This window comes from Lissotriton vulgaris, chromosome 11 (assembly GCF_964263255.1).
Source record: "Lissotriton vulgaris chromosome 11, aLisVul1.2, whole genome shotgun sequence".
NCBI classification, from domain to species: domain Eukaryota; kingdom Metazoa; phylum Chordata; class Amphibia; order Caudata; family Salamandridae; genus Lissotriton; species Lissotriton vulgaris.
The window spans coordinates 181,895,311-181,919,382 of NC_141699.1; the positions used below are offsets into that span (position 1 = coordinate 181,895,311).

At 49.6% G+C, this 24,072-nt stretch overlaps 1 protein-coding gene across 1 annotated transcript in view; it reads left to right on the plus strand.

Moving 5' to 3' along the window:
* The window catches only part of RPH3A (rabphilin 3A), a 726,349-nt gene that overhangs the window by 414,064 nt on the left and 288,213 nt on the right, over positions 1–24,072 (plus strand). The window contains exon 7 of the mRNA XM_086943083.1: positions 688–858. Coding sequence (XP_086799209.1) covers positions 688–858 — 171 coding nt within the window. The remainder of the gene's footprint in view (positions 1–687; positions 859–24,072) is intronic.

Genomic DNA, 24,072 nt, shown 5'->3' on the forward strand with positions numbered 1-24,072 from the left:
CTGGAACTTTGTGCTTCTTGGCACTATTCCTACTTAAAATGTATCTTTGGTTCATCTTATTGGAGTTTTGTCATTTTGTTTATTCAATTTTACTGTATTTTCCTAATTCAGTTGGGGACTTTTATTGTTTTGCATTTTGACTTCCTTACTGTTTTGGTACTGCATAAATACTTTACAAATTGCCCTAAGTGAAGCTTGTCTTAGCTACCAGGTTGAGAACTACATCTTAATTTAGTGCCTTTGAGCATTCACCATGACTATTGGCTTTGCAAATGCTTGTTTGCATATGTGTTGTACAAATAGCAAAATAGGTTTAACTCCCAAGCAAACCATTCAAGATATTCTAAATTGCTTTTTTGGGGGTTCCCATAGTTTCACAATTTTCGTCCCTCATATTTAGGTTTCTCATGTGAGATTAATGAGCCTGTACCCTTCCAGGACATTTAATTTTATAGTTGACAATTCTGTTGAAAACTGCATAGTCTATTTTTGAAAAATCATGCCTCAGAACATCGATTTATGAATGCTCAACATCATTGCACAACAAACTTTATAAATAGTATAGTGAACTGAGTAATTACTGGCATACTCAGTCTCACCGCTTCATAACTACATTGTGTTAAGCCCAGATGGAGGGCATGTTTTATACATCATACATCAAAGCCTCGTTTAATTCTTGCATTATAGGACATGAACCGAATGCGAACCCTTCTGGCAGAGGAAACTACCCACCGCCTAATCGAAAACCATCAGAGTCAAGAATGGCTCCTAGTGGCAGCGAGTATCCCGCAGGAGATGCCGAAAGCCACGACTATTCTTATAGCAATATGGACAATGACATCAACCGGAGCCCCGGAGGTAAGTTTTATTTACATTTCTGCCTCTTTGGAGTACATGCAACAAAATTTTTTCAGTATTTTATCATGCATAATCATACTTCGGCCACTAGATTTCTGCATGTGTGATATGCTGTGGATTTCTCTCAGTTCAAATGTGTTGATGTAACATAATTCTCCACATATAGAAATATATATATTTTTTAATTGCCTGACAGTGGAAATCCTGAAATATTTTGTGTAAATATAGTACAAGTACACCCTTAGACTGGAGATGGACAATATGGTCTTTTTGCCACTCCAGGGCACAATGAAGTGGCTTGCTTCTTCCTCCAGCTGACATCATTCCGATCAGGTGGGATGCCACCCTGCTTTTGAGAAGCCAATGCCACAGGTCAAATGCTGTCATAGATTTCCAGCACCTTGCTCTCTGTGTAGCATATTCCCCAGCCAGCTCGAATCACAATGCCAGCCTGTGAAGACAGCAGGATGTTCCAGCCATTCTGACTGCCTGACCTGTAGTCAATAGGAATGAATGAAATGGGCAATCTGATAGGTCAAATGTTAGGCAGTAAACCTGCTTGAAAAGCCCAGAGGTGCCAGTAATCTTGCTTGGCTGCCCTACAGCCACCCAGAATTGGCCTCTGCTTTCAGACCAATCTGTTTGGCCATCAGGTTAGTTGGTATCTCAATTTCCGCAGTCAAAAAGCCTTTTGGGTGCCTCATGAAGGCAGATAGCCTGAGATTCTGCCGGATGGAAATAAACTGAGGAATCACGTGATTATCATCCTACTTGCTAGAATGATGGCACATACAGATTTCAGCAATATTGAATTCAGGCGAAACCTCTGCCCCTTTTATTCAATACATCATGGTTTGTACTTCTAATTTGTTCTGTTTTGCTCATGATATGATGTAGTGTATTTTTAGAACACAGGTTTCGTCTTGAGAGGTTTCCTGGTGCTGGACAACCAAAGTTGTATTAAATGTTTTTTTGCTGAAAAAGAAAAGCGTTTAAAGCCTTTCAAAATGTTGGCTGGTGAGGCTGTTTATGAAGATTTATTGGCAGTGAATACCAACTTTTGAATGCAGCCATGGAGAAATTGCTGTCTCCCTTTCTTAAGGTCGGGTTTTATGAACTCGGAGCAAGAATTGGTGATTAGATCTGAGATTTCATTGTATGACATCCCACGTAAATGTCTTTTTGCAAAAAGACAGGTTTATGAGAATAAACATCATTTCACACAATACATATGGCCTTAAAATATATCACATTTGAAGGTACTAGAATCCAATGAAGATGCTCCCCGACCACTGTTATTGAATCGTGTTTTTTTAAATCCACATATAAGACATAAAGATGCGTTTCAAACGAATTGAAGATGGGTTGCAGTTTTTTAGGCGCTCCGAGGAGAGTGACATATCTCTAATCAATTATTGATTTAGGAGGGAAGTAACAATCGGCAGTCTCACTGTGGAATTCGAAAAAGGGAACAATTGACGAAATAGCTCCAGGATTAATAAGCATACTTCTGATGCATTCAGTGTGTGAAGCTGTGCCTAGATGTGAGTCAAAGTGAATGCTGAGATGAAGAGTAAAAGTGCCTATGCAACTAGACCAGTAGACATCCTTCACATTGCTATTAATAGATGGAAGTAGAAGTTCTGTCTTGCTTTGATTTAACTTCAAGAAGTTAGAGGACACCCACCATCTAATAACTATAAGGCTTTTAAACTAACAATCTCCTGAGGCGGAAAGCCGGGAGCGCTGCTAAAATTGCATCTTTTTTTAAAATTTACTTGTGTTAAATTGTGTTTTTTCTTGCCTGCATCTTGCAAGGATCCCTGCCTGACTTGAGACCCCCAGGCAGCCGATTTGGACGCTGTCACGGGGAATCCTCCCTCGCTGCCGCCATCAACAGCGAGCGAGTTAGCTCCGCCCACTTCGCCGGCCACGCCCCCTTCCATCAGGTTAAAAGGGCGCGCTGAACACTAGCGCGTCCCACTAACAATCTCCTGAGGCGGAAAGCCGGGAGCGCTGCTAAAATTGCATCTTTTTTTAAAATTTACTTGTGTTAAATTGTGATTTTACTTGCCTGCATCTTGCAAGGATCCCTGCCTGACTTGAGACCCCCAGACAGCCGATTTGGACGCTGTCACGGGGAATCTTCCCTCGCTGCCGCCATCAACAGCGAGCGAGTTAGCTCCGCCCACTTTGCCGGCCACGCCCCCTTCCATCAGGTTAAAAGGGCGCGCTGAACACTAGCGCGTCCCACTAACAATCTCCTGAGGCGGAAAGCCGGGAGCGCTGCTAAAATTGCATCTTTTTTTAAAATTTACTTGTGTTAAATTGTGTTTTTACTTGCCTGCATCTTGCAAGGATCCCTGCCTGACTTGAGACCCCCAGACAGCCGATTTGGACGCTGTCACGGGGAATCCTCCCTCGCTGCCGCCATCAACAGCGAGCGAGTTTGCTCCGCCCACTTCGCCGGCCACGCCCCCTTCCATCAGGTTAAAAGGGCGCGCTGAAAACTAGCGCGTCCCACTAACAATCTCCTGAGGCGGAAAGCCGGGAGCGCTGCTAAAATTGCATCTTTTTTTAAAATTTACTTGTGTTAAATTGTGTTTTTACTTGCCTGCATCTTGCAAGGATCCCTGCCTGACTTGAGACCCCCAGACAGCCGATTTGGACGCTGTCACGGGGAATCCTCCCTCGCTGCCGCCATCAACAGCGAGCGAGTTAGCTCCGCCCACTTCGCCGGCCACGCCCCCTTCCATCAGGTTAAAAGGGCGCGCTGAACACTAGCGCGTCCCACTAACAATCTCCTGAGGCGGAAAGCTGGGAGCGCTGCTAAAATTGCATCTTTTTTTAAAATTTACTTGTGTTAAATTGTGTTTTTACTTGCCTGCATCTTGCAAGGATCCCTGCCTGACTTGAGACCCCCAGACAGCCGATTTGGACGCTGTCACGGGGAATCCTCCCTCGCTGCCGCCATCAACAGCGAGCGAGTTAGCTCTGCCCACTTCGCCGGCCACGCCCCCTTCCTTTTCTCCTCCTCCTCTTGACGACCCTATAAAACTATGTGCATGGGCCGGAGGCGCAGCGGACGGGCGCAGCGGGCGCGACGAATGCGCGCCGAAGGCGCGCCTAAGGCAAGCCCGTCTGCGCCCGTCCGCGACTGTCCGGGGCTAGGGGCGCGTCATTCTGCCCAACTTACCACCTACTCCCCCACCCAACTACGCTGCCTTTGGGGCCCATGGCCCTTACCAGCCTCTACCTGCTCTCGCATTTCATCTCTTGGCCTGTCTCCGGCTGCTCCCCTCGCCATCCCTCCTCCCCAATACACTCCCCCTCATCCCTCTAGAGGCAATGTTCTCCCTGCTACCTCTAAAACCCTCTCGGCATACTATTTAAACACCCGGTCTGCAGTAGCCCATGCGCATGAACTTTCGGTACTGGTTGACCTTCATGCCCCAGATCTTCTTTTCTTAACGGAAACCTGGTTCTGTGATGACTCCCTCCCTGCTCTACTGGCCACTTTACCAGCCCCATATTACGCCCTACTCGCAGATCGCCAAAATGGCAGAGCTGGGGGCGGCGTGGCGGTCATCGCCCGAACCGACCTCCCCTTTCAAACTCTGTCTCTGCCAGATATCGCCACCACTGAGTATCTAGCTATCCGCACCACTTCCATTACGCCCTCTCTCACCTGCATACTCACCTATCGCCCCCCTCAATCCCCTTTATTGTTTCTCCCTGATTTTTTGGAAGTTCTGGCCACAATCACAGTTAACAACTCCTCCATTTTACTCTTGGGTGATTTTAATTTTTGGCCCTCTGACCCAGCTGAATGCCCATCCTCAAAAGAATTTTCAGATACCCTTCAATCTCTCAACTTTACATCCCATATCCATTTTCCTACCCATATCAAAGGTCACATCCTAGACCAGATCTGGTCCTCGAACTGTCCCGTAGAGTCCCTTTCCATCTCGCCTTGTACATGGTCTGACCATCACCTGATCTCATTTGCCCTTCCCATACACCCTCCGGTCAAGCCCCCACTCCCCAAAAACATCTGGGTTCGCGCTTGGGGACGAGTAGATCCGGAAAATCTATCCTCTCTACTCACCACCTCCCTCCCCTCCTTACAAGGTCTATCCACCCTTTCCCAGGTCACGGCCATTGAACAGTGGCTCTCCTCAGGCTGCGACTTTATTGCCCCTCTGAAACGGGTCACCTCTAAGCGAGAGAAGGATGCCAATCAGTGGTTTAACGAAGATCTCAAGGCCACCAAACTAGCGGTACGTCGAGCGGAGCGGGCTTGGAGGAGAAACTATTGCCCCTCATTGCGATTGGAGTTCATTAACATCTTGACTCAATACAAAAAGGATATCCTGTAGGCCAAAACTACCTATTTGTCCTCCAAAATCCTCGCAGCCGAGAATCAATCGAAGGAAATTTTCTCGATCGTGCATAACCTGGCGTTTTCGGACAGAACCTCTCTAAAGCCCACCCCTTCCCAGGAACTCTGTCACTCCCTCAATAACTTTTTCATTCAGAAAATAGCCACCATTAAAGCCAACATCCCTCCCCCCTCCCCTACTTTTGTCGAGCCCCAGTGCCCCCCCCCCAAGGGACAACTCACCACCCTCCCCCCTGACTAAGGAATCTCTGACTTCCATAATTTTCCTTGTCAAATCTGGCTCCCCGTTAGATCCCTGCCCTGCTCATATTCTCCGTCACATCTTTACCACTTGTCCAGACCCCCCCTTCACCTCCTCAATAGCTCCCTTTCCCAGGGCGTGGTACCTAATCCACTCAAATCAGCAGTCATTGTTCCCATCTTGAAAAAGCCGGGCGCGGACCCCTCAATCCCCGCCAATTTTCGCCCCATCTCCCTCCTGCCGTTCCTGGCGAAAGTGCTCGAGCGCCATGTCACCTGCGCTCTGAGCTCTTTTGTGGAGAAGTACGGGGCTCTTGCCCCCCGCCAGGCCGGGTTTCGCCCTGCACACTCCACGGAGTCCGTAGTCCTCCCGGTCCTTGACAACCTCAGGGAGGGAATGGACACCAACCAGCCCCAGGCCTTGGTCCTCCTCGATCTCTCAGCCGCTTTTGACACGGTGGATCATACCATCTTGCTTTCCCGTGTCAAGGTGGTGGAGATCGGGGGCACCGCGCTGGTTTGGTTATCCTCCTTCCTGAGGGACCGCACCCAGGCAGTTCGCCTGGGTGACTTTACTGCGGACTTTCGGAAAGTTCAGTGCGGGGTTCCCCAAGGCTCCTCCCTTTCCCCTCTTTTGTTTAATCTTTATATCGCCCCTCTTATTTTTTCACTGCAGCAAATGGAGGTCGCCGTATTTTTTTTTTAAACCTTTTTTTTATTGGAAGACAAGCAGAGGTCAGTAGTGGCATATATACATAGCATATGATGATACAGGGACAGTACAATGCAGCAGCGTACACGGAAAGTCCAGTTGCCAATTCAGAAATCATATCAAGAGCGATGCCCATGGAATGACGATATAAGCAAGCAATTGGAATGCGACACATCTGGACAGAGCATGCAAGTTCAGCAGTAGTACGGATATAAAGCATACATACTTCCAGGACGGAAAGTAGCATAAGTACAGTGATCTCACACCCATAGGTCAGCAGCTACTAGGCCGAGGTACGCTAGGCATCCCTTCACAGGAGCAGGCAGTATTCCCCCCCCCCCCAATGCAAATATAGTGTAGCTCCCACAAGTAATCAAGCAGCAGTGTACAGGAATCTCTCCAGTCGCCGTGTCTCAGGGTATCCGATAGACATAGGCTGATTCCCAGCAAGTGTCATCCCGTTAACCAACCCCGACCCGTTCCTCACTGTCCGACTCAGATTCCTGTGCAACTCGAGTAAGTAGGTATACCTGCAACGGGCTCCAGAAGTCCTTAGGCCTACAGCGCACAGGCATCATTTCTGCATACACATTGTATTGGTCCTGACAATAAAGGACATCCCTCAGCCAGTCCCCGAACCGCGGTGCCCTGCCCCGCCCCCAACAACAGGCCACTCGACGTTTAGCCAACAATAAAGCCACGTCCACAAATCTGCGATAGGGTGCCGGCACCTCCTTAGTATATCCCAGTAGTAGGACCATAGGGTCGAACAATACCCCATCCTCAGTCATGACCTGAAGGGCCTCGTGAACCTGTACCCAGTACTCAGCAATGGCCCCACACTCCCATGCCAAATGTAGGAAATCGGCTCCCACCGCATGGCAACGTGAACATCTATCATCCTCCGCCAACCGGAACCTGAGTTTCTTAACTGGAGTGTAATAGTATCGTTGTACAAATTTATAGTGTATGATTTTCAAGCGGCAGCTAGAGGAGATCTTGGCCGTCACACCACAACAGTACGCCCATTGGTCATCAGAGATAGAAATTCCGAGCTCAACATCCCACCACTCGCGTGCCCGACTAGACGAGGTGACCTGCTGTTTCCGGATGGCACCATACAACCTGGAGACCAAATGACGCTCATCAGAGAGCAACATCACGTGGAGCGGTAAGGCCACGCCCGGTTCCTTGGGGAACTCCGGTAGTAGCGTCCTCAAACCTTGCCGTAACCGGACATAATAAAACATCTCCAACGGGGAAAATTCCCCACTACCAAAAAATTGCTCACGGGTACGAAAGACACCCTCTCGAAAAAGGTCTACCCACGTAAGTATCACAAGACGCTTGCACAGGCGTTGGAATCCCGTCTCCTGCAACAGGACAGGGTAGGGTGATAGACCAGAGGCAAAGCAGGCGAATAGAGGAATGCAAGCTGCAGCACCTTCGTAACGCGCTTCCAGGCATCAACCGTGCAAGTCACCGTAGTCTGAGGAGTATCTATGTCTCCAACATTCCCCAGTACCATGCCCTCCAATGGGAGAGGATGAGCAACCCATTGTTCAGCAGCAAGTTGAGGCATAAACGGCATGGGGCGCGTCCAGTGGTATGCATAGTGCGCCTGGGCGCTAATATAATACTTCTCAAGATCAGGGACGTCAAAGCCCCCATCAGCATAAGGCAATGTTAAGGTGGACCATGCTAATCGCGGTTGTTTGCCCCCCCAGAACAAACGAAGGAGCTCCGAGCGGAGCCGTGTGAAGAAATACGCCCCAGGGTGATACGAAATATTCTGGAATAGGTACAGAAAGCGGGGCAACACCACCATTTTTATCAGCGACGCTCTACCCGCCATGGACAGAGGTAAGGACGACCACCTCGTAATGGCGTCTGCTAGTTTAGTGATGGCGACGCCATAATTAAGCCTAAGAGTCTCTTGCTTATGCAACGCTACCACAATACCCAGATAATGTAGTTCTGTATCACACCACTCAAGAGGATAGTCAAGCGGGAATCGATGAACCGCTGCAGTGAGCGGAAAAAATTGGGATTTTTGCCAATTGATATGCACTCCAGAGATACCGCCAAAGGCAACAAACTCACGTAGTATCGCGTTAATATTCAACTGCGGATCTTTTATATATAGGGTAACATCATCTGCATACAGAGAGATCCCGATTTGACGCTGAAAACAGTTAAATGCACTCCGTTGATGCAATTGACGTATCCTACATGCAAGAGGTTCTACGGCAATGGCAAACAGGAGGGGGGAAAGAGGACACCCCTGCCTGGTCCCTCTCGAGATCGGAAAAGGGGAAGAAAGCACACCGTTCACAATCACCCTCGCCATCGGGTCAGTGTACAGCAATTTGACCCATGAGATAAATATCCGGGGAAATCCCATTCTACATAAAACATCTATCAAGTACCCCCATTCCACAGAGTCAAACGCTTTCGTAGCATCCAAAAAAACGGCTGCCACCGGGAGCTCTGGGGCAATGGTTGGGATTAAGGAAAAGAGAGTTCGAAGATTATGAGAGGTTGCCCGGCCAGGCATAAATCCGGACTGATCAGGTAAGACTATGACGGGCATAAGCTCCGAGAGCCGCGTCGCTAACACTTTCGCCAAAACCTTAACATCACAGTTGAGCAATGAAAGAGGCCTATAGGACCCTACGTCTAGAGTATCCTTTCCCGGTTTGAGCAAAGAGGTGATAGCAACTTCCCGCATAGATCCAGGCAGTCTCCCAACCTCGAGAGATTCCTCGAATACCTCCCGTAGCACCGGGGCCATAATATCCACGTAACTTGTATAGAATTCGGCAGGGAGACCATCCAATCCTGTAGCCTTCCCGTTATTCAGAGACATAATGGCGCTTCTGATCTCATCAACCTCAAGGGGTCTACCCAGGAACGCCCTGTGATCGTCGGAAAGCCAGCAGAGCGCCAACTCGTCCAGAAATCCCCCATATCTCACATCTCCCGATTGCTGTGAAGTGTATAAGTGTGTGTAGTGGCGTATAAACGTGTCTTGGATTTCCCTCGTGTCCCTGCAGCGCGTGCCATCTGGTAAAACCAGTTCCAACACATCTGAACTATGCCTCTGATGTCTCGTGAGTGCAGCCAGTACCTTCCCAGGCCTCTCCCCCTCGCAGTACTTCCTCGCCGTCCAGTATTTCCCCCTGTGCTTCGCCTCCCTGGTCGCTTCCTCCTCGTACTCTGAGAGTTTACCCCTAAACTGTTGCATGAGGTCAGGATCAGGGCCAGCCTGCATCCCGCGCTCTAGCTGTTTTAAATCAGCCTCCAAACTCGCGAGCCTACGAACAATAGTTCTAAGCACCCCGCAGCTCTTGGATATAGTGATCCCTCGAAGCGTAACTTTAAACGCCTCCCATATCATCTCCACACTATCCACAGAACCCCTATTCCTTGGGAAAAATGCCTCCACTTCCTCGCCTAGCTCCGCCTTAAAAACGGGATCCAACAGGGCAGAAGGGAAAAGCCTCCAAGGTAGTCGCGGTATATGTAGTCCTGGCATCGACACCATAACCCTGACGGGACAGTGGTCTGAATATGTTCTGGGAAGGTGCGTCACATCGTGCAATCCCGCCACAAGTCCCCTGGAGAGAAAGACATAGTCCAGTCTCGCCCAGGTACGAGCATGAGCCGTAAAGTGTGTACCCTCCCTGACCGTGGGGTGTGCTTATCTCCAGCTATCAATCAAACCCGCTTCCTCCACAATGCCCAGCAAGACATCCCTGGCTTGTACATTGTATTGAGAGCACCCCTCCGATCTATCCTCAAGAGCCCGCATTGCTAAGTTAAAGTCACCACCCCACACAATGTGCGAGGCATCCACAGCTAGAACATGGCCCCAAAGTTCAAGAAAAAAAGCAGGCGTATCAACATTAGGTGCATAACAATTCACAAAAAGCAAGGTAATCTGCCCAAGCCTCCCCCACAATAGCACATACCTCCCGTCAGAGTCCACTCGTGAACCCAACTCCTGAAAGGAGAGTGATTTCTTAATCATTATAACAACCCCTCTTGAGTAAGAAGAGTACGATGAAAAGCTTCTCACTATGGCCCACCTCCCCCCAAACGTAGGCGCAGGTGTCCGGCATAGATGTGTCTCCTGCAGTAGCGCTACCTGTATGGCATGCCTATCCAGATAATGAAGCACATTACGACATTTCCTGGCATCATTGAGCCCACGCACATTCCAAGACAGTATCGATAACTTATCCAACACTTCGACTGCCATCACACAGAAGGAACGTGCAAGGAGATACGCTGGAGCTGCGCACAGGCACACTTCCCTGAGTCAAAGCAGTGGACCAGTTCCACTGCACTCACCGTCCCACACGAGTATCGTACACCACATACATCCATGCCGTCTTCCATCCACAGAAACAAACCCCCCTCTCCCAAACACACATGAGAACAGTCGTGCAACAGGCACGCATTCCACATGAAAAAATGTGCGCAACCTAAACATCGTGTCCCACTAGCATAACCAGTGACCTGCCCAGGGGTGACCCACCTACGCTCAGCCCCCCCATCAGAGGAAAGGTCCAGGCATGACACTGCCCTGGAGATATCAGAATAACAGCCGCAGGACATCGCCATGCCCCTGGTACAGCCATGCAGAACACCTCCAGTAGCACAAGCATCTAGTGAAAAGTAAGGCGTCAGCGCAGTGCCCCCTCCCCCCGCCCACCTGACCAACCCCAAACTGTCAGGACATTCTACCACCCACCCCCCCTCCCATCATTCATACATCCATGTAACCAACAAGTCAGTCGTACAAGAAAACTCAACAAAAGTGGGGCATTCCCAGTGGGGTGTCCACTAGAGGTACACATAACCACTCTTTCACACTATGCCAATCCTCCAGCCGCAGGGCGAAGCCCTATCCTAGGCGTAGTGTGGGAGTGGGTGCCCGGAGCAGAGTAACATCATCAACCATCGCTCCCTTGGCGACCCCCAATAGCGATCCCACGGCTCCGCTCAGTGTCCCCCATAACACGTTTAACAGTACCAGTCTGGGTAAGTGCAGGTTCCAAGGACAGTCACACAAGTGCCAGTGCAAGGCATGCACCACCACCTCCACGCCGCTAGAGACTGGGTCAGACGTCCTCTTCCTCCTCCGCCGAGCGGTGGCCATCCTGCCCCCCCTCGTCCCGCCGGTCACGAGCATTCCGTTCTTGCCAGAGTCGCTTCACAAAGTCCTCCGCCTGCTGCGGATTAGTGAAAAAAGTCTGCTTCGCCTGGTGAGTCACCCTTAGCTTCGCAGGGTACAGTAAAGCATAGTCCACTTGCAGATCCCTAAGCTTTTTCTTGACCGTCAGGAATTTGCGACGTTGCTCCTGCACCATCGGAGTGAAGTCCGGATAGATAGTGAAATTCACCCCCTCAAAGGAAAGCGAGTGGGTAGTGCGAGCCGCACGGAGTGCCGCATCACGGTCACGGTAGTTCAGGAGGCGAGCAATAATAGGCCGCGGTGCAGCGCCCGTGGCCGGCCTTGGTCCAAGGGATCGGTGTGCCCGTTCTACAATAAACTGCGTGGAGAGCGCTTCCGTTCCAATCGCACCAACTAGCAGCCTTTCCACATATGTCTCCATTTTCCCCACATTGGTCGTTTCCGGAACGCCTACCACACGTACATTATTGCGCCGACTTCTCGCTTCCAACTCCTCTTTCTTGGCGGCTATTACCCTCAGGATATTGTCCATTCTCGCCAGTTGAGTAGTATGGGTGGCCGTAGTGTCGTCATGGTCCGAGATGCGCTGCTCCGCTGTGGTAAGGCGCTCCTCGTGGACATCAAGTTTCTGCACCACGGCGTCCATGCGCGAAGACAATTTGTCCACTTTATCTACTAAAGTGGCGAATCCCTGCCGCATTTCTTGCATCATCTGCTGGAAATCCGGGGTGGTGGGTTGCGGGGCAGTGTCAGTGACAGGTGTGGGGGGGGAGCGCGAGCTCCCTGCCTCCTGCGCCAGGCGAGCGCCCCTCCTAGAAGCTGCAGAGTCAAAGGATAGCAGTAACCCCCGGAACAGCGTACAAGGGGAAGCGAGAAAGCCACCCAGTGCAAGTGCTCGGTCGTTAACCAATGTCACATACTAAACAGAACCCAAAGCACAGCGAAGGCAAAGATCGGGGTGTAGTGCTCTGATACCCACACAATATCAGCTGGTTGTTCTGTGTGCAGCCCTCGGCACCAGGTCCAAGATCGCGGTCGCCCCCTGGATGGCAGAGGGCAGCCCTTAAGCCAGCAGGCGAAACAAGTGTGTAAGGGTACAATAGTGGCCCATCTCAGCACACAGCAGGACAGACAAAGTAGAGGAACTTATGAGGTGCGATAAAGGCAATGCGCAGATGGTAGCCCCGGCGAAGTCGCCCACAGAGCAGAGCAGCACAGTCAAAAAACAATGCGGTATGCGCCGCACAGCAGGAGGCAGCAACCAGCAGCGCAATGCAATGGGTCCGGAGCGACAGTAGTCAATTGCAAGCCTCGGCGGATCCTTCAGTACCGCAGGTCCCCTCACAACGCATTCGCTGCGATGAAAATGGCGCCAAGTGGGTTAGGACGGTGTCCCATCAGTATGGCCAGTAATCCCCCCGGCATTTGCCGTCTCCACCGTCACTCACCTCCGCACGCAGCCGTCAGGGCAAGACAGTCAGGTAAGCACCAGATTCGGGGGCACGAGCAGGCGCGGATGCCCCGCCACTCCCGCTCACACAATGGCCGCGACCCCGGCCGCAGGGGAGATCGGCGTCCACACCGCAGCTCCGTCGCCGCAGTCCAGGGTGACGCCTGTCACAGCGCCGCAGATATGGCTTCACAGTATACACGCCCCAGGTGTAGCCGCCGGCCGTGGCGGAGAGGACAGCCACGGAGAGTCCCTGAGGGGGAGGGGAATGGGCCCACACCCCACGTGTAAGGCAGCGGACTAGCGTGAGCCAGGGCGCCGGACCGCGGAACTCCAGTCCTCCAGGGCGCCCAGCGGTGATTCTTTCGGGGCCTCTATCTTCGGCCAGGAAGCACCGATCGTCACAGGAATCAGAACGAGTGTGGGCAGCCGCCAACCACACCAGAATCCAGGGTCAGGGTAGAGTTGGGTGACGTTAATAAGGATAATTAGACGGATAAAAGCTCTGGGCTGCAGGAGCCTCACGGCAGTGCGGCCATTCTGCAGTGCGCCCTCTAGCGCCCCCTCGAGGTCGCCGTATTTAATTATGCGGACGACCTCCAGCTTGTCTTCAATCTGTCTTCTTCCCCCGCTTCTGTCTTTAATTTCCAATCTATCATGATCCATATCCGGGACTGGATGAACCACAACCATCTGAAACTCAACCCAGACAAGATGAGCTGGTGTTGACGGGTGGTTCATCCAGCCCCTGGTCTTCTTTATTTTGGCCCCCCTCCCTAGGCTCTCCACCTGTTCCCTCTACCTCAGTCAAAACATTAGGCATTAAACTCAACTCTCAACTCACCCTTCACTCCCAGGTTAGTTCTGTGGTTTCTTCTTCCTTCCTTTCACTGCGCACTAAACGCAAGGTATCCCGTTTTTTTTCCTTTGATGCTCTGAAATTGATCACCCTGGCTATGGTCGTCTCCCGCCTGGATTATGGCAACGCCCTATATGTATGTATACCTGCATATAGTCTACGGCGTCTGCAGCAGATCCAAAACCAGGCGGCGCGCCTGGTGTTCAAGCTCCCAAAGTCTCACCACATCACTCCCCTCCTAAAGTCTTTACATTGGCTCCCTGTTCGTGCCCGTGTCCAGTTTAAGCTCGCTTCCATCACCTTTCAAGCACGACTGGGCACGGCACCGGCTTTCATCTCATCTGAGATCACTCCCTATGTTCCCTCCAGGGAACTGCGTTCATCTACTCAGTCCCTTCTCACAGTCCCACGGTTCCGGAGAAAGAAATGGGGAGGTTCGAAATTTGCGACCCTTGCCCCGCTCCTCTGGAACTCCCTGCCTCTCGAGCTCAGAGCCTTAACCCTGTATCCGCAATTCCGGAAGCAGCTCAAAGCTCATCTGTTCACCAACTCCTTCAATTAGCCCATTAGCAGTTTGTTTTCCTTTACTCAGCTCCAGCTCCTTCGCCCAGACCTCTGTTAGTTGCAGCGCCATGAAACCGCTGGTGTACGTGCGCTTTATAAATAATTTTAAATTCAAATTCAAATTCAAATATAGAGTCCGTGTGAGCTGAGTGTCAGGGTGTGCATGAAGAACTCAGCTCCCGAATGGCTTAAGAGCTGTGCGAGTTGACACATGTAGATATTAAATGAGCATTGGCATAGCCAATAGGCCCTGCCTTTGCTACCTTATAAGTGTTTAGCAAGAGCTATTGGCTTTGTCAGTCTGAAGCAGAGGTGGTGCTTTGGTGATGTTGAGGTGGTGCTGTGCTGCTGCTGCTGCTGAGGTGGTGGTGCACTGATGCTGAGTTGGTACTGCACTGTAACAAATGTTATAGAATGAAAAACAACAGCCTCTGGCTGAAAAAAGCACTTGTGAAACCAAAGACCATGGAAAACAAGATAAAGACATGATTTGCAGCACTCAGCTGAGCGTATTCGGAAAACCAAAACAAGCCCAGGTAAAAGAAAAAGTAGTGCGCCTAAACAAATTCATATGGCCGATAGTAAAGTGATCCATGTAACAGGACTAATCTCCAGGGCATGATCAAAAATAGCAAAAGGAGAGAGAAATTTTAACTATTCACCAACAAAAGCAAAGGAATTACGAAAGGCACATAAAGGAACAAATCAAAACGGATAGGCGTTCTGAAAGCCCATACAGTATAGACAGCACAGGCGCTGCCTAGGTGAGATCTAAGAAAGTACTGTGGAAAGAAGAGACCCCTCCTGTAGTACTCTAAGTTGTATTGCTAGTGGTGTGGCTCACTGGTTACTGAACGGCCCTGGACCAGGGTTCAATTCCCGACGCGGCAGGGTCGTGGACCAGGGTCAGCGGACTCGATAATTCTAGTCTCGGTGCCTACTCTAACCAGGGATCACACTCGGCAACTCTGGGCATTAGCTTGCCTCATCTCTACAACGGCCCCCCACATTCGCCGGGGATGCCTGGTTTCACCTTGGAGATACCCAGTAGGGACCATCTCACAGGGATAGCCAGGACGGGTTCCCAGGCGGTCTACGGCGCCACGACGCCTCAGGGCAGCAGTGCGCTTTACAAGAACACATATATTACATTACATTACATTGGAGTGGAGTGGTGTGGCTCACTGGTTAGAGGCGGCAGACCCGGAAGCAGAGAACAGCCCGGGACCAGGGTTCAATTCCCGACGCGGCAGGGTCGTGGACCAGGGTCAACGGACTCGATAATTCTCGCCTCGGTGCCTACTCTAATCAGGGATCACATTTGGCAACTATGGGCATTAAGCTTGCCTCATCTCTACAACGGCCCCCCACAGATGCCGGGGATGCCTGGTTTCACCTTGGAGATACCCACAAGGGACCATCTCACAGGGAAAGCCAGGATGGGTTCCCCAGTGGTCTTAAGCGCCAGGATACCCCGAGATGGGGTAACAGTGCGCTTTACAATTATCATCATTACATTACATTACATTACATTGATTTAGGTTTGGTTGAAAAAAATGACATGTAACTGATTCATTTAATACTTTATAATGTGACAGTATGGGGTTGACAGGGTTGATAGTCCTATGCAATTAAATGACAAATCGCTTTACTTGAGTTCCATACAGATAAACCAAAACATTTACCTCCAACAACTGTTGAGGTTCCTGTGTGCTGCGCTACTATTGCGCCTCCGTTAAGGCCCACTTGCAGCAGGGGGGCTGCACCAACGACCGACCACTGGGCGATGTGCTTTCAGCCCCGGGACTGCATTGAGCTGGGGGCCTGTGAGGGAAGCGGGGGCGAGCCTGCGAGCCGTGGAAGGGACCGGAGGTGCCGGCGCACAAAGCAGCAGCTCCAGCCAAGGAAGGCTGGTTTACACAAGCACATGGCACCGAGAAGGAGCGCAACTGAGGCGTGATCCCCCTGACCGAGCCCTGGGGGCGCAGACCGCATGATCTCGGGGTCACCACTTCTCTTGGGCTTTGTGCGGGCAAAATGTATGCGGCGTGGTCGGGTTTCAGAGCAGAATGATTGGGGTAGCAGGAGCTGCCCGGGCAGCGCAGAGGCGCCCGCTTTGTGAGCGAGGAATAAACTTCCTTCATGCAGCCCCCACTGAGAAAGGTGAGCCCAGGCCGCGCTCCCCGGCCGCCCCAGGTCTGCGGCAGCCCCCGCAATATTCTGGGCCAGCAGAGAGGGCCCATGCAGAGCGGCCCTCGGGGCACACACACCCCTCCGCAAAACAAAGCAGCGGGCCGTGAAAACACCAGAAGCAGGCAGCAGCCCTGCAGCTACATTCAAATTAAAGAAACTACGCCACGGACTCTCCTGGACTTCTTTACTTTTTCTTTTGTCCTGGCCGCCATTTTGCTGCTGCCCCGGCCGCTTTTCTCTGGACCCTGACCCGTCATCTTGCCTATTCCCTCGTTTCCCCCTTGATGATCCTCAAATGTTTCTTCCCTTTTCTGATTTGCCTTTTCTCCATACCCGTATATCCCTCCCAACTTCCCTTGGTGCTGTGACTGCATCCCCCCCCCGACCCCACTTAATGGAACTCTGTTTTTCTGTATACACAGATCAACTCTAATCACTAGTATATGCAGTAGACCTTTGTACTCTCTACCATTCCTATGTGACTTAGAGTATATCCATTTGTATCCCTTCCCTATGTATATAGAAATAACTCTAATCACTAGTATGTGCAGTAGACCTTTGTACTCTCTACCATTCCTATGTGACTCTTAGAGTATATCCATTCGTATCCCTTCCCTATGTATTTAGAGATAACTCTAATCAATAGTCTCTTCTTTGTATGACTTTACATCTTGTACATTTGCAATTTTTTCTGTTTGTATCTTTTATGTAACGCATGTAATCCTTAGTCCTTATGTTTTGCAACTGGTTCTTATGTAAATCGCACTGACACCTTTGGGTAAAGTTCGGGCTATATAAAATCGCATTAAATAAATGAAAAAAATAAAAAATGTGAATAAATTGTATCCTACTGACCTGGGGCTTGGTAACCAAAAGGAACCTTATAAACCATAGATATAATGTCATAGTAGTTTTCATAACAGGCTAATTATGGAACTGTATTCCTAACATATGATGTACTCATTTTGTAAATCATGTTTATATATGTACTTACTGCCCAAAGAATGCCACATGTCGCTTAAAATGTGACCAGAAGACATGTTTGACTCCTTCAGAAATATATTAGGTTTACATTTTAACAAAATTAGCTTTGAAACATGGCACTCATTCTTCAGTTATGATTTAATATTTGGTGTCTTTCACAATGCGCTGCTCGTGTTTACACACAGACTGGCATCTCATTCCGAATCTGCGAATTGGCAAAGATTGACTGGCAAGTGAGCAGGCTGAAAAATAGAATATGGCGCAGCCTCATTGTGGAAGCAGAGCCCTGCTGACCTGTAATTTATTCACTCCATGCTGGCCCCAAGCCCAAAAAACCTGGCCTGCATCCATCTGCATCAGTCTAGTGCGTTACTGTGGTGTCATGGCTGACAGCAGCTCTACACTTGGAAGCGATTCCTTCTCTGCCTACTTATGAGGGATGTCTAAACAAACAGCGCTAGTAATCTGCTGTCATTAATCATAGCCTTACCATTATTACTTGATGAACTCCTTCAGGACAAGGTTTCACATTTAGATCCTCATTACAAGCTGGGCAGAGCAGAGTTACAGTGTGGAATTTCCGCTCAGCTGGTCACAAGTGGGCTTACATTTACACGGGAATGCTATACCTGATCTTACTAGCTGATAAAATCCCTTGAGGCTATAGCTGCAACAGCAGCCAGGCCCCTTTTCCCTACCTGCTGAGGTTTCTTTTACAGGAGGGGGAGCTACAAGAGCTGCCTTGACAAATGTTTCCCCTTTGCACCTATCAACTTTGCTCCCTCCGCGCCCACCTAGTATGTAGCATGTGGCAAATGGATCAAACCCCACACAACAGGGAATTCCTTGCAGTTTTACACTTTTTAAAACAGGTTCCATACAGTTATTCCTCATTCCATGAAGTTTAACCCATAATTGCACAATAGTGGCGGGTGTCAAACATGTCTTCTGGTCACATTTTAAGCGACATGTGACATTCTTTGGGCAGTAAGTACGCATATAAACATGATTTACAAAATGAGTACATCATATGTTAGGAATACAGTTCCATAATTAGCTTGTTATGAAAATGTGGAGAAGTGTGGCTCAATGATTAGAGCGGCGGACCCTGATGCAGAGGTCTAGCCCGGGACCAGGGTTCAATTCCCCGCCTCGGCAGGTCTTGAACTCAAAATTCCACGGACCTGATAATTCTCGCCTCGTTGCCTATTCCAATCATGGAGTCCCACTCTGCAACTCTGGGCAATAGCTTGCTTAATCTCCACAACGGCCCCCACAACGCTAAGGATGCCTGGCCTCCACCTTGGGGGTGCCCAGGAGTGGACGCCTCACAGGGAAAGCCAGGATGGGTTCCACAGCGGTATTCGTACAAGCGCCTTGAGACCCTTGCGGGTGAGTAGTGTGCTATACAAGTATCAATTTACATTTTTTTACAGATACTGCTCGGAATAAGGACTTTAGTGGGTTTGAGTGGGTGCGGCATAAAATGCAAGATGCACCTTGATAGAGTCAAAACCAGAATCACCTCTTGGGGCGTAATACCACATATCAATTAAAACTTGCTAAACTAATGTGGGTCAATAAAGCAACATTCTTAAATTAGGCTGTACTGAAGCATGCACAGCTGATTGCACAGTGCACGTAATGCGCATAGAGCATTACGTAGCAAGATGAAGTTGGCAATGGAAGGCAATGGAAGGCAATGTGCCCTTATCTTACTAAAGGGCGAGCATGGGCAGCTCATGAAAGAAACTGTAAAACTTTCATCACTGCCAAAAGTGTTTTACCTGTTATTACTATGGGGTAGCAAAGGCACACAGGTAAAAGATGTCTCTATTAGTTAAACATTTACTGCCAACATCTCTCATCTCAGGTCATGGGTGTGAGCCTGCGAGGACCAACTCAGCTTTCCATCCTTTCAAGTTTGGTGAATTGAGTACTGTTACACTGGGCAAAGCGAATGCCTGTTGTTTACAACACTTAGCAGTAGCACATGTGCCGTATGAAGTGCAATAAAGACGCGTATTCTAGTTTCATTTTAGCATTCTCTCTGTTCCATGTGTCACTCGCTATGCAGAGCTATTGTCAGTTCTCTGAATTGGGTGACAGGGGAGCAGCACAGACCGTGTACCCAATTTTGGGTGTAAAAGGCCACTTTATTGAAACAGGTTATTATCACAAAACAATCCCCAGTCTATCATACCTTTACAAAACTAAACCTCACTAGACAACAGGTTAACTATGGTCACAGATCCTCCATCCCTAAATTCCCCACCCTCCAACATAATTATCCTGTCCAAGTCTATCTCTCACCCTGCTACTTTAACCTAATAGTTACCTTTATCGTCCCATAACACTTAACTTACATCTATTATCAACTAGCTATCTAAACTTCCTACAGAGTAACGTTTTATATTCTGCCTCAACTAAGTGTGCCCTTGTTGACCCCTCCTATTTATATCCTGATTTGCCAATGGCAACAACAATAAGCTTAACTTTAAAATATGCCAAACTACTGGCCAACCTCCACTCAAAGAGAGAGTCCCTAGTCCTGAACTTTCTGCCCCCAGACCAGACTGGACCCTTTCACTCCTGAATATACAATGCATGAGCCAAAGCCTCCTTCAGCTGCATCAGGTACAGTTCCATTTGTTAGTGTGACAGATGAACCCCATCCCCCCAAAAGAATTCCACTGCGTCCTACCACAGTTCAGGGTGCTCTACTTTACCCTGTAACTCGCCTCAACTCATTGCACCCTTTCTATGCCATGACACCTGAAACAAACTTTTGTCGAAGCCCGGGTTGGTATTTTGACCCCTCTGTGCCACATGCCTTTAGACCCATTTAATAAAGGAATGGCCCACAATCCAGATGGAGAGGTCCGAGGTGCAGGCCAGCCACTGCACCTGAAAAGACAGATATGTGAGACGAGGACCCACAACAAAATTCGTACATCAACAATCCCGCTGTCCAACCTCATGTGTCACCGGGAGCAATCTGAGAACATCTGCCCAGCCCCATGATCCAAGTACTGTCCCAACTCTGATATGCAGCTTCTGTGGCCACCCCGATCCTAAAAGAGTGTGTGCCAAACGCCCTTGGGTTTTCACCCAGCTTCCCTAATGCCTTGCCCAGTATCGCCAATAGCTGGAGGAATGTCACCTGGACACTGGCATGATAGAGACTCCCCTCACCAGGGCACCGGATTTCACCTTCAACTGCTCACCCCAGTGTACCAGACACAGTCTCTCGACAGGGTAGTCCTATAGGTCTACCGTCTTCCCCTTTGAACAGTGATCAGTCTTAAACATCCAGAGGCCCAGCACCAAGCTGAATCCCTGTCTTGACACATTACTCCAGTCCAACCCCCGGGCACTCCCCAATAACTCTGACACCTGAAAACCCCAGAAACACATCCACAACATCAATGTAAAAACAGGGCCACTTCACCTTCCTAATCACACACCAGTGGCAAAACCCTTAGCACCTCCCCAAACAAATGCGAGGGCAAAGGTTTCATTTTCACGCATCCAGGGCCCCTTTCCCTGGTCCATCCTTCCAGCATCTTTCTCCCCAGCTCCCCTGCTAATGACACGTAGCCCGAGAACAGTGGCCCATGAAAGATTACTGTCAGCTTCCGCATTATAGTGACTCTTGTCAGACCCTTCTCAATCGGTGTAAGGATGAATTGAGCCACATCTTCCTAGCAGTTTCAACCTGGGGATCTCCAGCTCGCCTTGGAACTTAGGAACTCCTCCCATGCCTGCGTGTATGAACACCTAGTAGACTCTAACAACAAAGCTACCTCCAATTGAAGCAGCTTCTGTCTACTATTCTCCACATATCTGCCGGCATCGGGGACTTATGCCTGTCCACCTCCGTAGCCAGCCCTTTGAACCTCTCCGACTGCGAATGAGACAAAGCATCTACAATGTCATTGTCCACTCCTAGCACATATCAAGTCTGAAACAACATGTCATTCTTCAAACAACTCAGTAGAAAAAGCTTGAGCAACTGCGGATCCCTGGCTGATTGTCTGATCACAATGTGCACCACTGCCCGGTTACCAGTCCGAAAAAGGAACTTCTTGTGAGCCAGGTCTCTTCCCCACAACTGTACCGCCACTATGAAGGGGAAAAACTCAAAAAATGCGATGATCCTGCCACCATGCTTCCAACCCTCAGGCCACTCTTTTGCGCACCACTTCCCTTGCCAGTAAACACCATTCCCAAATACCCTAGCTTCATCTGAATTGATCTGTACATTCCAAACAAACTCCTGTTGCACGGCTAATGGGATATCATTGAAGTCATCAAAGAATGACCTCCACTTTCGCAAATCTTATCGCACCCCTGCTGACAGCTTCGTGTGGTGGTGTGGTTGTGAAAGACCCATCCGGTACAAGCCCAGGTGCATGCGAAATGTCCTGCCCCGCTTTGACCACCCTGCATGAAAAGTTCAAGAGTCCAAGAAAAATCGGCACCTCTCGCACAGTTACTGAGTCCAACAGCATATACATCGACCGTTTTTTATCCAGTGGCACATGCGCTTCTATGGCTGCCGAATCCTGTTCAATGCCCAGAAAGAACAACACTGTGCTAGGGCCCACAGTTTTCTCCGGTGCCAGTTGCACCCCATGTCCCCCATGAGCTCCTGGAAAATTGCCAGCTGCAGCTGGCAGTATGTGGAACTGGGCCGACTAACGAAAAAGAAGTCGACCAGATAGTGTGTCTCTGCCTGTGCACCTTGTGAACAAACACAGTAGGAGGGAGCTAAAGTGCTTGACCAGCACAGATTAAATCGAGCTTCCAATGGGCAGCAACTTGTTCACATACCAGAGACCATCCAATGCCCAACAACTGAAAATTCTGAGGGTGTACCAGCAACAGTCTAAAAGCACACCTTGTCACTCTTGGCCATGTTTTCCCCTTGTTCCACCTCCTCAACTAATGCCATAGCCACATCCACAGAGGAATAAGAGACTGATGCTGCCTTGTCCGTTATGAAGTCTTTGACTGATAAGATGCTGGATGAGCTGAAATTACTCCTTCTCTTTTTTGGGAACTATACCTATGGGTGATATGATCATGTCCTTCAGGTGCCAATCAGTAAAAGGCCCAGCCAGTCTACCTTCCTTGATCTCATTTGGCCTTTCATCCCTGACTACCTGTTTGTCCTGTCAGATTTCAAATTCTCAGCATACTCTTGCATCCTGGGCCCTCATATTCCAGCTTAAAACCCCATTGAAAAGCTTCAAGCATCAATTTAGTGTCCTCTCTGAGATCATAGTGTGCCAGCCAAAACTCCAATCGCTCCTGGCCTTCCCGAAAACCGGAGAGTTGAGCATTGTGTGGTCCCCCAAAGATCCCTTGGGGTTGAGCCACTGCCCCACTTGTTTGCCTTACCACACATCTGCTCCTCTCGAGCACTCGACCACAGTGTGCCGCCCTTGAAAGGGTGTGCTGCACTATAGGTCACTCACTTGCGGAAAATATTGTCTAAACAAACTTGGCTGACCCCATGGTGTGTAGCACAAGTCAGAATCAATCCCCCTACCACTTCACCTCCGCATTCAGGGCCAAACATGCCCTGAACTCGTCATCATACTGTACCCATGCGTAACCCCCATACGTGATCTGTGCTTTTCTAATTACATCCATGTATTTAAAGAGCGCTACAGACCACTCCAGGTACTTTTCACAGTAAACACTTGCAAAACTCAGGAAACACCTTCTGGACATATCATATTCTTCTTCTTTGGACCCTTCCTTCAGCCTAAACACCCTGTGAAGGACCTTAAACATCTCTACATATTCTCTCCTCCTCCTTATCTTTTCTTTCATGGACAGCATCAGGTCCGCGCCCAGTGGTTTTGTGGCTCCCATGTATGGCAGTTTCTCGACTTTAAGTTCTGTGCTTTGCGCCCTACTGACCGTCTGTGTACCTGCTACCTGACCCAATCCCTCCCTGCCGGCCTGTGCAGCCTGAGTTTTCTTTGAAAGTGTCCTCCTCATGGGCTCTCCTCCCCTCCCAGCTCTGTCCTTTATCAGTTGCGTTGGGCTGTTTTGACCTCGGTCTTACCTTCCAAGCTATCTCTTCTGTACCCACCCCGGCATCTGTTACGTACCTACCCTTACTGAGGCGCATACAACCGCTGTGTGTGTAACACCTTGCATCCACACCCTTGGAAATCATTACTATCTTAGCTTTATTGCCCTTACCTGGTGTCAAGGTCTGCGTCCACTCCTGGGCCTGCCGCCTAACCAGTTGCAAGGGTCTACCATGGCCATCATCATTACTAAGCCTCTTCCTTGCAGTGGATAGGTCCTGCAAAATATGGGAGATGACCATGTTACTCTACCTCTGCATGCACTGCTCTGCCACTACTGCCGTTCCTTCTCCATGGGAGCAACCTCATCTACCAACTCACCTTCTTCCAGACTCATCTCATCATAATATAACTGAGAGTAATTGGTCCCCAACTCATCCAAATTGAACTGTGTGTCAAGTTGCGTATACCTGTCTTGGGCCTTGCAACACGGAAGCGTCCCGTGATTTCAGCTTGCTGCCAAGGGGTTGTACTACACTCTCCCAGCCATGCCGCTG